This window comes from Phoenix dactylifera, chromosome 1 (assembly GCF_051530095.1).
Source record: "Phoenix dactylifera cultivar Ajwa chromosome 1, Ajwa_hap1_PhDact_Kaust_v1.1, whole genome shotgun sequence".
Lineage (NCBI taxonomy): Eukaryota > Viridiplantae > Streptophyta > Magnoliopsida > Arecales > Arecaceae > Phoenix > Phoenix dactylifera.
The window spans coordinates 49,401,569-49,416,082 of NC_143190.1; the positions used below are offsets into that span (position 1 = coordinate 49,401,569).

At 37.8% G+C, this 14,514-nt stretch overlaps 1 protein-coding gene and 1 long non-coding RNA gene across 4 annotated transcripts; one reads left to right on the plus strand and one right to left on the minus strand.

The window, feature by feature from the left end:
* The first annotated feature begins 444 nt into the window (after nt 1–444).
* Nucleotides 445–4,864, plus strand: LOC103722068 (uncharacterized). 3 transcript variants are annotated; one of them, XR_015969044.2, is made up of 3 exons: nt 445–752; nt 3,412–3,508; nt 3,703–4,864. It is a non-coding gene; the product is annotated as an uncharacterized LOC103722068 (long non-coding RNA). The 3 variants fall into 3 exon arrangements; XR_015969043.2 differs by having other exon boundaries at nt 3,860–4,864; XR_001880284.5 differs by having other exon boundaries at nt 4,151–4,864.
* A 5,961-nt stretch (nt 4,865–10,825) lies between these two features.
* On the minus strand, nt 10,826–12,110 carry LOC103722066 (protein RADIALIS-like 4). The gene is made up of 2 exons (XM_026810397.4): nt 11,499–12,110; nt 10,826–11,125 (listed from the first exon to the last, which is right to left on the minus strand). The coding sequence occupies exon 1, from the start codon at nt 11,786–11,788 to the stop codon at nt 11,564–11,566; it is 225 nt and encodes a 74-aa protein (XP_026666198.1). The 5' UTR covers nt 11,789–12,110; the 3' UTR covers nt 10,826–11,125; nt 11,499–11,563.
* Nucleotides 12,111–14,514: the final 2,404 nt, after the last annotated feature.

Below are 14,514 nucleotides of genomic sequence, written 5' to 3' on the forward strand. Positions count from 1 at the left end.
AGGTTGGATTGCATTGAATGATTTGGAAAATTGATTTTTGAGATATATCCTTCTACTTATATGACATGTGTCACGCTGGTATAGGTCCTTGAATTTTCTGAAGAAGCCACAATCTATGAACTTTAGCGGTGTCCCAATGTCCCAAAAGACGTGAGGGGTAATTTGTAAAGCTGCTTCCATCATATTTTAACTAGTGTCGGCAGAAGGCATGACGGGATTGGCTCAAAATTAGACATTTTGCATTCTGGTATAAATCTCCCCAACGTGTGCAATAATTATAGGTAAGTTCGACACAGATAGCTACTTTCGCCACGCTGTCAGCCGAGAGAACCTTTTCTATATCTTCCATTTAAATCCTAATGTTTCTATAATTACAGAGAAGTCCTAAGCTATGAAAACACCTTGCGGTGCCAAATTTGCACTAGTCCCGGCACATACCTTGCCGGAACTTAGTAACTACGTTATTACTCGAAAGTCGCAACCTCCTCCAAAACATTAGAACTATAGTTAATTTCTCTTCTTCGATATAGAGGAAGGGCAGCGGCGAGCTAGAGATATCTTTCTTCCGCGATCATCCGGAGCCCCGCCGGCAACGGAGGAGGCGGCGATTGCGGCGGAGTGCGGTCGTGGCCGTCGACCACGTCGGTGTCGTCGTCGGGGAGGAGGAACTAAAAAGTGAAACGCCAACTACTCCGCCGGCCCCAAGGTCGACAACCTCTACCACTGGGTCTCCACCGTCATGGGCCCTCGAGGTATTCTATTAGAGTATAACCCTCTCTCACCTCCTCCTCTTTTTCCATGGGAACCACCGGACCCTCGTTAATTTCGATGAGTCGGTCATCAGAAAGGGAGGGAATCATGGTAATTAGTAGTGGCACTAATCATGTGAACCATAGAATCAAAGGTTATACTTTTAGTCAAAAGTGTAGTCTTTTTAGCGTAATTCATCTCCCTATAGAAGTATCAGGCCAAGATTACTGATGGAATGTGTATGTATTAGATATGGCTTGACGTAGTTTTTTCTTAGTACGTTTAGTTCCATCAGAAAGGTTTTCACTCCTTAGATTTTTGTTTATTTAATGAGTTAACTATTTGTCTGTGATCTCTTTTGATTTATGGAATCACTTATAGACTAGTTAAAGCATGAAATATTGGCGACGGCCCAATAGTGATGGCATTTATAATAAATGATGTCCCAAATTTCTTATATCATTCTTTTTTTTTTTATAATTTACGTGGGTTTGGATTTGAACAAATGGCGAAGTAGAATCCCTGCAGCTGACTCCGTTCAAGGTCGTAAGGTTTGTTGTTCTTGTATATGGCTTTCTTGATTATATTTTATTACCAGGAATTTATTCATTTTCCTTCAGGATAGGTCAAAGTGTGAATAAAGCGAATTATACAGATTAAAACGTTTCATAAGTCACAATTCACTTATACATGTTCCACATTTATTTATGGATTTATTACCTTTTAGTTTGTAGTTACCATGGTTTCCAACTTAATAGAAAAGAAAAAGGCACCCTGAAAAATTACCCAACCTGGATACATGCAAAAACCAAACTAACGATTGAAACATGATAAGGCTAACATAAGTCAATATGAAGTTATGATTTCATTATACATTAATTTATAAATAAAATAAGAGAATTGAAGAGAAACACAAAATTAGAGCAAGTAAAACGAAAGGAGTATACTAACTAGCAAAATGTGCTTTTGCCCACTGGGGTTGGGGGGGTGTTAAAAAAGAGGAAAATATATAAAGTAAAAAAAGATTGTAAAAATAAATAAGTGGGGGAAAATAAAGAAAAAATGGAAGAGAAAAGACAAAAGCAAGAGTATAAAGACCAAAAAATAATCAGGTCTGAAGCAGCGCGGGAAGAAAACAATAGACGACAAGAAAAGGGGAAAGAAAAGAGGAAGGAATTAAGAAAAGAGAAAGGATAAAATATACTAAATAAAGACCCATCCATGGAAAATGCACACGTTTTATGAAATTAGAAAGTGTGTTCAGAAAACCTTAAACAAACAAATTTTTGAAACAAATTCATCCATTTCAAAGAATAATCAAGCAAGAGAGAAGGTGGTGGTGATTGGTAAGTGAGTGATGTCTTCTTCCACTAGCTTCATAAGCACCATGACCATCTACAATATCGAGAAAGAGAATGAATGCGGGGATGAACTACACCAATCTGGACTTGAAGATTTTGAAACAACCAGGAAGTGACATGCTTTAGAGCTTTGTTGTTCCCAATGAAGTTTTACATGCTTCCTAGATGGAATCTTGTAACTGTATCACATACAATCTAGAATCCTGCACGTCCCCCTTGTATGATCTCTTCCTCTACTCTCTTTCATTGATCATCCATTCTTGATACCATATTTCTAACGAACCAAGTTTAGTTTTATTTTATTTTATTTAAAAAACCTCTGTTAATATGTCCTGAAACCAACATTATGTGTATTTTTAATTCACTACCATTTAATCCATGCTTATGCTTTTTTAATCTTTTTATATAGTTTTAGATGAAGTTTCTTAAGAACTTCCACTCCCTAAGATTTTGTAATTATTTCTTCCCCACTCTTCAGCCACTCTTGCTTCCGAAATTTTTTGGCTCCATGCTGTTATGGTTAAATGAAGTCTGCTACCTGATTTCTGTGAAAGTTAAGCCTATATTATATTTTAAAGGTTGGTTTGATAGATTGTTGGTTTTGTAATATATTTTTATTAAATTGAACATTGCTTCTTTACAGCTACCACTGTAGCAGCTTGCAGCAGTTTTCAAAGTGCTAGAGCAGTCACAGAGATAGCTATCCAATGGCTTTTTTTTTTAAATAACTATCCTCATATATTTGGATCTTCTTCAAATAATCATAATTATGGTTTTGATAATACAGCTGTGGCAAATAATGGTCATAGTTTATACTTGTTACAGATGGGAAACATGTGTAACAGATTGCCTGAAACCAACTACTTTTTTAAAGAAAAACTTATCTTTTGAAAAATTGATACAATTTTGCGCTGTTGACGTAACTTATAACCGTGATAGTACTGTCAGGGGTTCTTTTCATGTTGAACCATGCAAAAGCAAGCTTAAAATAATTGATTTGAAAACATAGAATTATGACTTCTGAAATATGGGGAATTCTTATATTAGCTTTGTTATTGTTACATAATTTGCTTATATGGGTTAACATGCATATATGATAGATGTTATTTATTAGCCACTATATTTTTGGTCACTATATTTTATGATGACTACTTTTAAATTATGGCTGTAGCCTGCAGTAAACCTACCTCTATTTTATCTATAATTTCATTTGAGACTTCATTTCACATTCTTCATTGCCATTCATTAACTTTCTTTCATGTTCTGATTGTTATCCCAGTTTAATTATTTTTCTTTGCAGGTTATATTCACAATACCACTGTGATGTTGATTGTGCTGGAAAACTAAATCTGAACATCTTGAAGAGCAGTTGGAGTCCGGGTCCAACAATTTCAAAGGTATTGCTGGTCATTAAACTAATCATCACAAATCCTGATCCATGTATGTGCTGCTGTTCTCTTTTAATGTCCAGTGATTGATTTTAGAATTGATGCAGTAACATTCTGTAGTATGCTTGAGTTCTATGAAGAATCTTGGATTTGGATATGCTCTTTTTAGAATATTATGTTTATATTGTGTTTTATAGTTGCAGATAACCCACTGGTGTCAAGCATTGCTTGTTTGTATTTGGCAGATAAAGCTAAACATGATGAAATAGCTGCTGACTGGACTTTGCTTTTTGTCAGTTAAAGTTATCAGCAATAACGAGAAAGCTAATGCATAGAATTTGTTAAACTTTATAATTGCAGAAAGAAATTTTCCGGCAATAGCTTGAGAAGTTCGACACAGCTCTGCTGATGATTATCACATCATTTGTCTATGATAAGCAACTGAAGCAACTTTATCATCTACTTTTCTGCAGTTATATATGTTTTGTCTGTAAATAGTTTATTCCTCTATGGTCTTTCAGATAAGACCTGTGTCTTATAGCATGACCATGTGAGAGAGAGAGCAATGTGCATCAGAACGGCCTTGTTTTTGTCATTGTTGTACTTTGCAAGGGGCCTGCTCTAACAGCTTGTTCTGCTTTTTGAGTCCAGGATGAGTTTGAACTGTGCAAGGAGCACAGGGAACTGGAGGCCATCTTTCAGGGCTAAGGGCAAAGAAGGTTGCTAGACATTCCACATAGTTAAGCAGTTGATGGTGGAGGAAAGAGAAAGTTCTAATCTAAGCTCTAAGGAAGAAGAAAAAATAACTATAAGGAAGAGAAAATAACTATCTTCAAGTGCTTTACTCTAAGGATGAAGGAGAAACAAAGGGAAAGCAACTTTTGTAAGTTTTGAACTCTGGAATTTATATAAGCTGATATGGGGAAGAAGTTGGTGATGGTGCTAGTGCTGCTTAAACAGGAGGGAGATGGAGATGTGGGTTGATGGTGGGGCGGAGCCACTTGGGAAACGATACTGTCCAAAGGACTAAAGGATGAAGGAGGGAGGAATATGGATGACTCAGACCTTTGTGAGCCACAAGGAGTGGGGACCAAAAAACAAGAAGATAGTATGTAGGAATGGAGAGAATCAGCCTGTTCCTCTTAGGAGGGAAGGAATCTTTCTGACTGGAAGTTATTGCATCTGATATGGATGTTTACTTCTTCCCCTTCATATTTCTTTAGTGGCACTCTTTGTTCCATTGTGTAATCTTCATCAATACTCAACCTTTTAAATTTATCATTCTTTTCTGTATATTATGCAGTGTTCCATATATGAGATATTCAGTGTATGAATGAAATCCAGATTGCAAAAGCTATAGAACAAGGTTGCCCTTAAAAATTAGCTTATCTGATTAGGATCTTCTAAGCTAAATGGAATTCTTAGACGCCAATAGTTACCATTATAAATTTCTGTTTGTTCTTTGCTTCCCGCCTTGACAGGTGACAAACATTTGTAGCTTACGATAGTCGGCCACATTGGTCTTAATAAATTTTGATTCTGACATGGAATAAGAATATTAAGCATGCCACTTGCTAAAAAGAGAGCCAGTCAAGGGATTTGCATAAAATCTAGCTGTGATATTCCTTTTTAGAGAATTTAGAGAAAGATCTATGCCTGCTGCTGAATCTGATCTCTTATCTGTCCCCCAGTTTTGTGGAAATAGGGACAGGAAATTTTTGGGCCTGCAGTCCTTTGTTCACTTGAATCATCTTTTCAATCTCAAAAAGAGAAATGCTACCGTGGATTCTGCTCAGTCAGTCGTCAATTCCTTGTGCTGATGTTCTCAAAAATTGAATTGGAGAGTTCCCATTCTCTCCAACTCGTACCTGAACGAAAGAGGGTCCGTTGTTCGATAATGACCGTCCACGATTGGTGTGATGGCCATTATCAGATAACCCCATCTTATATATGTGATAGTGTGCTGGTGGGGCTCACCTAGTCATGGCTGTCATGCCAATCATGGATGAGTGTGATGGGGGAACCGGCCCTCTCCAATTTACATATGAACTAACTCTGAATTGGGTAATGCCAACATTAATGCTATTCATTGAGGGATCAGCACAGTATACTAGCACTTTGATATTAAAGAACACTGATAATTCTCACTCTTCCAAGAAACACTAACTTGTTTTTTCTTCTCAGGATGAGCTGTTAGTTAAACTTGTCGGCACCTTTCTCTCCATAAGAAGAGGTATGAGGTTCCAAATAACCACCATATTTCATAGAGAAAAACATGTTTCTAACATTTGTGGGTATGCTGTACTCCATTTATGGTGATGAGAAAATATAGCTTAGGTGTGTGTATATTGTGCTTCATTTAAATGATGATATGCTTCCATAATTTCATCCACCAGAAGAGCGGAACGAGACAAAATTTCTATTCTGCTCTCTATCAAAATAAGGCTTACATGCTGGCTTTTGACTATAGGAGATTTCACTGGCAAGCTTATCATTTCTTCTTCACAAATTTGTTTACTTATTTGTTTCTGACTGATACTAATCCGAATTGGATATTAATAGCATAGATATAGAATGGGCAATGTAAACTTTGTTGCAGAATATTATTCCATTTTATGTTCTATCAACACAAAGTATACAAGCCTTCCATGTTTATTTTTTTGTTGGGAGTAAATGATTGTACAAAAAAGTATACAACACTGTCCAGGTAAGCATTATTGAAATGATGTATTTGACTAATAAGAGGGAGGCAAAAAAACTTCGGTCATGGATGAGGACTAACAAAAAGTTGTGAAGACAAACCTTCTCTCTATTTGACTGTGGATGGTCATTAGTGTACCAAAGGATTCTATATATTTATCAACAAGAACTGGTTTACGCAATGAAAAGCCGAGCCCATGGATGCGAAATGGATATCTTGGAATCTTTGAAATGACATATCAACAACTTGGTCCTGGGAGAATCTTAACCTATAGGAATACGTAGGATCTGCCCTTCTACAAGTTGATGTCCCATTCTCTCTCTCAAAGAAAAAAGAAAGGGAGAAAAAAAGAAACAATTGATGGCTCCTCTTGCATATACGCACTGCTAAAAGTCCTTGAGAGTAGTCCGCAGAAGTTGGATCTGAAAGAGGCTAGCTGAGAAGGACTCCTGTTGAAGAATCTTTCAGGAACTTGAGGACTAGCAGAAAACATATGCTTCAACAGATTTCGTATATTGATTGTTGCCTATCAATTTGTAAATTTCCGTGATGCCATTACGTGGTATAGATTTTTATTGACCGTCAGGTACATTGTTCACAAGATGCCTCATCCAAGTTCAATATTACAGGAATTTTATAGAATTTTATATTCTTTTCTTTTTATACTAATACTCCTGCTGATAGAGTCATGTTTCATTCCAGCAAATAATATAATTCGTGCACATACACATACTACTGCCACTTTACTAATTATACATGATGTATCAGTTTTCCAGTGGCATCACCATTGTCATCTCAGCTGACTGCAACAGAGTAAGATGTTTTCAGATTGTTAATGAATCTCTGAAAAATCAGTAATTTATGCTTCGCAAGACAATTATACAAATTATTGGAGGATATTTATTGAAAATTGAATTTTCATGAAGTTTTCAACCTATTTATCAACTCTTTTTAACTTGAAATTCAAGAAAAATCCACGGATTACAAATTAACTAAACTCTGCTGTTGGTGGGTTATCTTTCCCATTAGTATTCATTGATTTTGCCTTTTACATGGCATGAAAAACCTATGATAGGTATTCAAGCATTGTTTACTTTCCATGAACACTCTTCATACTTCTGGCAAATCCCCTGCATTTATTCCTCGGATTCATGATTCTTTGGCCTCATCTGAGTAGTTCCTGAATGACAAAATGGTTATAAACATGGTTATCTACTCCTTCATTTGCGGTGCCACAAGTACCACCATTTTGACTTATACCTCTACCGTATCACAGGTTTCACTTATTTTCCCAGAAAAAGTTGAGCCACCCAAAGTTTTACATTGTTCAGTCCCATAATTATCGTGATAATTTTTTATACTTTCCTCAAAAAATAAATACTATTATTGAAATTTGCACGAATATCCTCTTAAAATTTATATTTATTTCTATACCCTCATAAAACACTGTTTTTACACACATATCCCTAATATAACGGTTCTTCTAACACCGTTAATAAAAGCCATATTTATTTTAATTGAAAATAAAATAGAATTTTGAAATTACTTTTTTGTTCTCCATTACGATCGTCTTTTAAATATTTTTTTCTTTCACATCTATCTATTAAAAATATTTTAGTCATTTTAATTTAAAATCGTTAATTTTTTAACGACGTTAGATGGTGTGGGTATATATGCAAAAAAATAAGGATTAAAAAAAGGGTAGAATAGCAAAACAAGTGTTTTACGAGGGTATACATGTAAATATCAATTTTGGAAGGGTATTAATACAAAATTCGATATTTAGGAGAGTATCTATGCAAAAAAAAAAAAAAAAACTCTTTTGATTATTGTTAATCTTTCAATCATTAGAGCGTGGTTTTCTAAGGGTATAGCTTGTAACTGGTGCCGGTATTGTCCAAGGAAAGGAAAAGAAAGAGTTGCACCACCATGTCATACATGGTTGAGCCTATCATATGTCAATTCAAACAATTATAGAGGTTACAATGACAACAGATATGGGCTCTACAATGGGAATCTTCCTACGACCTGGGAAGCAGCATCAAAGGGCTGCTTTCTAGTTGGGGGAGGGAGGTACATGTACTACAAGATGTCCTTGCTGATATTTACATGGTCGTGGATATCTTTGCATAAAAATTATTGTGGGGGCACCATCAATCATTTGTAAATGATATTCGAATCTCTCAGGTCAAACAATTCCAGAATCACCGCCCAACATTTGGATGATGGAATCTGCGAAAGGAGAAAAGTTGCCTTCACTTGGCGACAAAGCAGATTATCGTTGGTTCTCTTGTCAACAGCATATTGTTTGCCACTACAACGCAGCTTAATCTTTTTTAGGAGAAAAAAAGTCGATAAAGTATATTATTGATCTAGGGTGAGATTTTGATCCTTTGATCTTTTATCTAGCATCATGTTAGCTTACTTAATTTAGAAGGATCGTTAGATTTGATATGGATTACTTTGGCTACTATAGATAAGGTTGGACAAGGTCTAAAAACGAGATCCATTATATGGGGAAGAATAGTTGCATACTAAACTTTTAGAGGTCATAATTTGGTCATACACAGGGGCGGCCCAATACATTTGGGGGCCTAAGGCGAATCCAATGAATGAGGCTTTTTTTTTAATAATGAATTTTTTTAATAAATATAAAATATTAAAAAAATGATATGAAAATGGATGGCTATCAAGTACACTATTTCAACAAAGGTACATGAATCTAACAAAGATAGGCAAGAAATCTTTTTAATTTAATATTATTTTTGAATGGAAATGCAGAAAAGTAATTATCCTAAAAGAAGGGCCATAAAACTGATTAAATAACTGAGATAATGCTTGGCAATATTGTTTATCATGTCAAGCAAGAGCGGAATAGGAAAAGGTCATCCCATGGCACTTCATGGTCAAGGTAAAGAAAAGAATTTGTCCAGGAGCTTCTCTATAAGAGATAGTAGGGGCATTATGGGAAATTGACTCCATCTAATTAATAAAAGTCCCATCCCTCCATCTCCCCTTCAAGTGAGTACCCAAGCAGCAACCGCAACATCACAGCACAGCAGCCATTCAACCCCCTCCCTCCTTCTCTCTCTACCACCCAAGAGGGGAGAAGAAACCGAGAGGAGAAAATTAAAAGAATCTCCACCCTCCAAGAAGTCCATTTCCAATCCCCCTTTCTTCCTGATGGCCCAGCTGGATCAGGAGTAATGTGAGGGAAGGAAAACCAAGACCAAAACCAAACAAGAGAAGGGATGAAAGGTAAGAGTGGCTTCAGGCGTGTATCAAGCCAACCAAATCCCTCCTCTCTCTCTCTCTCCATCCAAAACAAAACTACCGTCCCCAACTTCCTAAATTTCCCCTCTGCAGGCCAAGAAACTCTCCACCTCCCTTCCATCAAGGGGGAAGACTCGTAGCCAGCTCATCCCGTTTTATATGGGGCCTTTGCTTCCTTTTGGTCAAGGTCCCTCCCTCCCTCCCTCTCTCTCTCTCTCTCTCTCTTTCTCTCTCTCTCTCTCTACCTTCCGGGGGCCTTCCGTTGGCCCGGGGCCTTAGGCGACCGCCTCGGTCGCCTAAGGCTCGGGCCGGCCCTGGTCATACAACATCTGATTGAGATGATTTGTTAAAAAAAAAATAGTAACTTTTTGAAATCTACGAAATGACACAACGACCTAAAGCAGGTGGCTCATCTAGCGATCAAGTCCAAATTTTATCAGTTGGGCCCCGAAACAGGCCCACCAAATCTTTTTCTTTTAATGAAAAATTTTGACCGGATGTACCTCCTAGTCTAGAAAAAATTAGATGGAGCGAACAATGGCAGAAGGAGTTGAGATTTACCTAGGGTAGGATTTTAGCATTTTTATGTTTATTTCTATTTAGCATGTCTATTTTAGAAAAACTAGTTCTATTTGAACCAGGAGAAGAATATGATTCGAATTATGTAAGAACATACCTCACTACTATAAATAAAGACTCTGCATATAAGTTTATCATCATCAATGAATAAAAAAGAGACGTAAATCCTACTTTCCCCAATATTTTTATTTTCTCTTTTTGAGAGGTCCGAGTTGAGCAGATTGAGAAAAATCGTTTTTCTTCTCGATCGGATCGTTACTAGATCAACCATTACTACTAGATTCCAAAAGCTTAAGCTAACAGGGAAGCTGTATATCAAGCCTTAATGCCCTTCCTTTCAAGTTGGAAGAATTCCATGGTGGTCTTCTATCCCATTAACAGATTTTTTTTGTGGATTATACAATTTCGGCATTGAAGTTAGTTTATGCGGTAATGAGTCATGACGCAAGGAGATAAAGAAGAGAATCGAGATAATACCATGTTATTTTAGATGTTTGAAGTCCCTAGCTAAGATGACTTCTGTATGAAGACACTCAAATCGTTTGCTTAAGGGAAATAAATAGTCCGTATAAAGTACCATTTGATCATCACCATGTCCATACAAAGGGTAAAAAAAGATTTTCTGCACTGCCTTTGCTAGGATGTTTTTCTTTCAATATTTTAATGCATGAGACCTGGGTTTTATCCAGTACTCGGTCGGGTTTCAACCCATCGTAGCTCTCAAGAATACTTGCAAATATATGTTATATAAAAGGATAGAAAGCCAAACGGAATTATACGCCAAACTTATTTTCATTAAGCCATGAGCACACCAAGTAGAATACTAACCAGACATGGTTATGACAGTCTTCAGTATATAGTTTTACAATAATCAATAGGTTGTTTACAAGAAGAGAGACATCAGGCTTTGGTAACATCAGCGACCACTGATCTACCTCTTACGGCCATTTAGATGTTTCTGACTTCATATCTATCTGGAACTCCCAGAGAAGAACAATGCTCCTACCAGTACATACATACGTAGATGATGTGTTATATAGTACGTGCTTCAGTCGAGCCACAGATACTTCAGCCTGTCAAACAATATAACCAACCCATGAGAAAAAAAATAATATTCAATCCAAATCTTTCAAGAAGATAGCAATCAGCCATATATAGCTTATCAGAGCCATAATTTTCTTCAGGCATCGATCATTGTTCTGCAGAAGTTAATTTCATGGGGCCTTGGTGGGGTGCTGAGCAAGAGACAGGCTTGGAGAGATACAGTAGAAACAAGAATCCAATTTGGGTCATTGTGGTTGGCGTATGACCCAACCGAACGCAGCAGCTCCATCCAAGCCTTGTATTCTTTGGGAAACCGAAAGGTACGAGAACCATGAAGGCAAGTGCAAGCAAAGTAACGAGAAGAAGGAATGAACGGTATATGGGGATGGTAGAACGAGGTACCTCTGCTCCTCAAGGGCCAGGTTGCTGCCTCCCCTGGAACTAGAGGAAGAGGATCAACTGCTGCGTTACGGCACACGGCCCGACTCGATGCGATTAATATCTTTGATCAACAGTTCGTAATGGCGCTTCACCTCCTCGGTTGACTTATCGCCGACGGCCTCGGCCACCTTCTGCCAGCGATCTGGGGTTGCCTCGTCGTACCTCGCCAGAGCCTCCTCAAACAGCTTATTCTGTCTTGAGGTCCAGGAGGACTCTGAGGTGCGGGAGGAGCTCATGGAGCTGGAGGCCATCTGGAGGTAGGAGCTGTGGTGTGAATGAAACGAGATGATCGAGAGTAGGAAGAAGGAAGTGAGTGAAGCTCCAAGGGAGAGGTGAAAGAGAGGGAAGGGACTGTTCTAAGTTCTGGACGCTATGGGCTAGGTGTTGGCCGCTGCAGAGAGGCAGTTGCTAAGGGTGCTACTTATAAACAATAGGCGAGTGGGATTGTGGGGGTGGTGGTGATGGGATGGATCCAGTTGGGGAATAATGCTGGCGAAAGTGCTAAAGGAGAGGAAGGACGACAGAATATCGATGACACGTACTTTTGAGAACCACAAATTCTGAGAACCGAAGAGCAATAAGATTGTGTGTAGGGGACATCACCCTTTTAGGAGGACGGCAGGGGGGATCTTTTTCCCGTCGAAGTCATCACATCTCCCTGTTTATTTCCAAAGCGGCAATCCTCACGCTGTTTCCTCTGCATTACATAAATTCTAATACGAACATATTACTGTGATTATGAGGAAGGATTTGAATGGAAGGAATATTTATCTTTTTTAATTTTCGATTCTACCTAGAATTAAAGCACATCGGCATTCATTGAGGTGATCGACTCCATTATCGGTTAATGCTATGTTTTGTTCGCATTAGTCATCGAATCATGGTGGCTACTTATAGTTTCCTGGTTGTGGACTACGTTTTCAAAGTTGCTGGTGCATCTCCTGTGTCTCAGCCTCCTCCTTTTGTTCTTATCATCAGAAGGCAAAGATTCCATCTTTTGGTGCTGGTCGCTTCCAAAAAAATTCAGTCATCACCTCTTTGCGGGCAGTGCGGGTTTCAGAGATGCAGCCGCTTTCTCATCTAGAAATCGCCGACTAGGATTTTCAAGTGGTTGGCGAAGGTCCACAGGATAATGCAAACAACTTCTCAGAAATAGATCTGGCCGACACCATCCAATTGCCTTCAATGAACCTATAGCAGCCACATAACTTCCAGGATCTTTTCTTATGAAAGCATGCGGCAGCACATCTTGAGGAAGATTCGGCATCAGAGGTGGTGGCTGAGTCCCACCTTACGTAAGGTGGGACCCAGCAACTTAAGTGAAAAAAATGGAAAAAGAAAAGAGAAACAAAAAGAAGAAAAGAGGAGTTATGAATTATTCTATTAGAGAGTGGATGACAAAAAAAAGAGAAGAGCCCCCTTGATGAAGTACTTGTGGAATTCATCTCCAAGGGAAGGTGAATATATTATTCAAGGCATCTCAAGAGGAAGAAAAACCTTTTGCAAACCTACATTCGGTGGGATTGTTCTCATTTTATTATTGGAGCCTACACCTTTTTTTTATATCAACTCTTTGTTTGTGATTCAAGGAAGAGATCCTTGATGTATGTGATCCTCTAACTTAACCAAGAGAAGATACTTTGTAATCCCATTATTGTTGATAGTGGAAGTTTGAGGTGGACTTAGGTCCAGTGGTTTTTTCCTCATATTGGAGGGTTTTCCACTTAAAAATTGATGTCTCTTGCTTGCGTTTCTTGTGGTTTGATTTTGGTAGTCCTTGCATTAATTAGTTGTTGTGGTATTCTCATTCTACTCACACAAAAATAGGAAAGTTATTTGTCTAGTAAAGGGGTCTTTTCTAACAAGTGGTATCATAGCAAGGTTTTGTGCCTATAAGGTATTTAATAAAATTCTTGTATGACTAGAATGAAGGATTCTATAGGAGGCATGATCAAATTGACATCTTCCAACTATGTCATTTGGAAACCTAGGATGGAGGATATCCTTTATTGTAAAAATTTGTATAAATCTTTCCATGAAGATGAGGCTAGGCCAAAAGAGAAAACCGACAAGGAATGAAGATAATGAATAGAAAGACAGTTACACAAATTAGACAATGGGTTGATCAAACCATGTTCCATCAAATTGTTTAAGAAACCAATGCTTTCTCTTTATGGAAGAAATTAGAAGCCATGTATGAGAGAAAGACTGCACAGAATAAAGCCTCTTTGATTATGAGGCTTGTCATCTTGAAGTACAAAGATGGAAAAAGTGTGACAGAATACTTGAATAACTTCCAAGGCTTGGTGAATCAGTTGACTACTATGAAGCTTGTCCTAAATGGGGAGTTGCAGGCTTTATTATTTCTTAGTTCTTTGCTAGACAGTTGGGAGACTTTTGTGGTGTCTCTAAGCAATTCTGCACCTGACGGCAATGTCACTTTGGATATGGTAAAGGATAGCATGCTAAATGAAGAGGTTAGAAAAAAGGAACAGAAAATATCTTTTGAAGTTGAGGCTCTTGCGACAGAAAGAAGAGGTAAAAACAAAAACAAGCATCCTTACAAAAGAGATAAATCCAGAGGCAGATCAAAGTCAAGGAAAGACATAAAATGCTATCCTTGTGGAAAACTAGGACACATGAAAAGAGAGTGTAGAGCATTGAAAAGAGAGCAAAGCACAAAAAAGGGTGAGGCAAAGAAAGAGGAAAAAAGTTGTTACAGCAGTTGCAGCTGATGCAGATATCATTGTTGTTAGTGATGGTTGTGTCAACCTTGCATATGAAGATAGTAACTGGGTGATCGATTCCGGTGCTTCTTTTTATGTCACTCCACATGGTGGTTTCTTCACATCTTATACTTTCAATGATTTTGGTTGTATTAAGATGAAAAATGATGGTTTATCCAAAATTGTTGATATAAAGAGTGTATGTTTAGAGACTAACAAAGGCTGCAAGTTGCTACTCAAAGATGCTAGAC

Bases quoted from the DNA above. Each gene is read 5' to 3' on its own strand.
- LOC103722066 (XM_026810397.4), bottom strand. From the start codon at position 11,788: ATGGCCTCCAGCTCCATGAGCTCCTCCCGCACCTCAGAGTCCTCCTGG.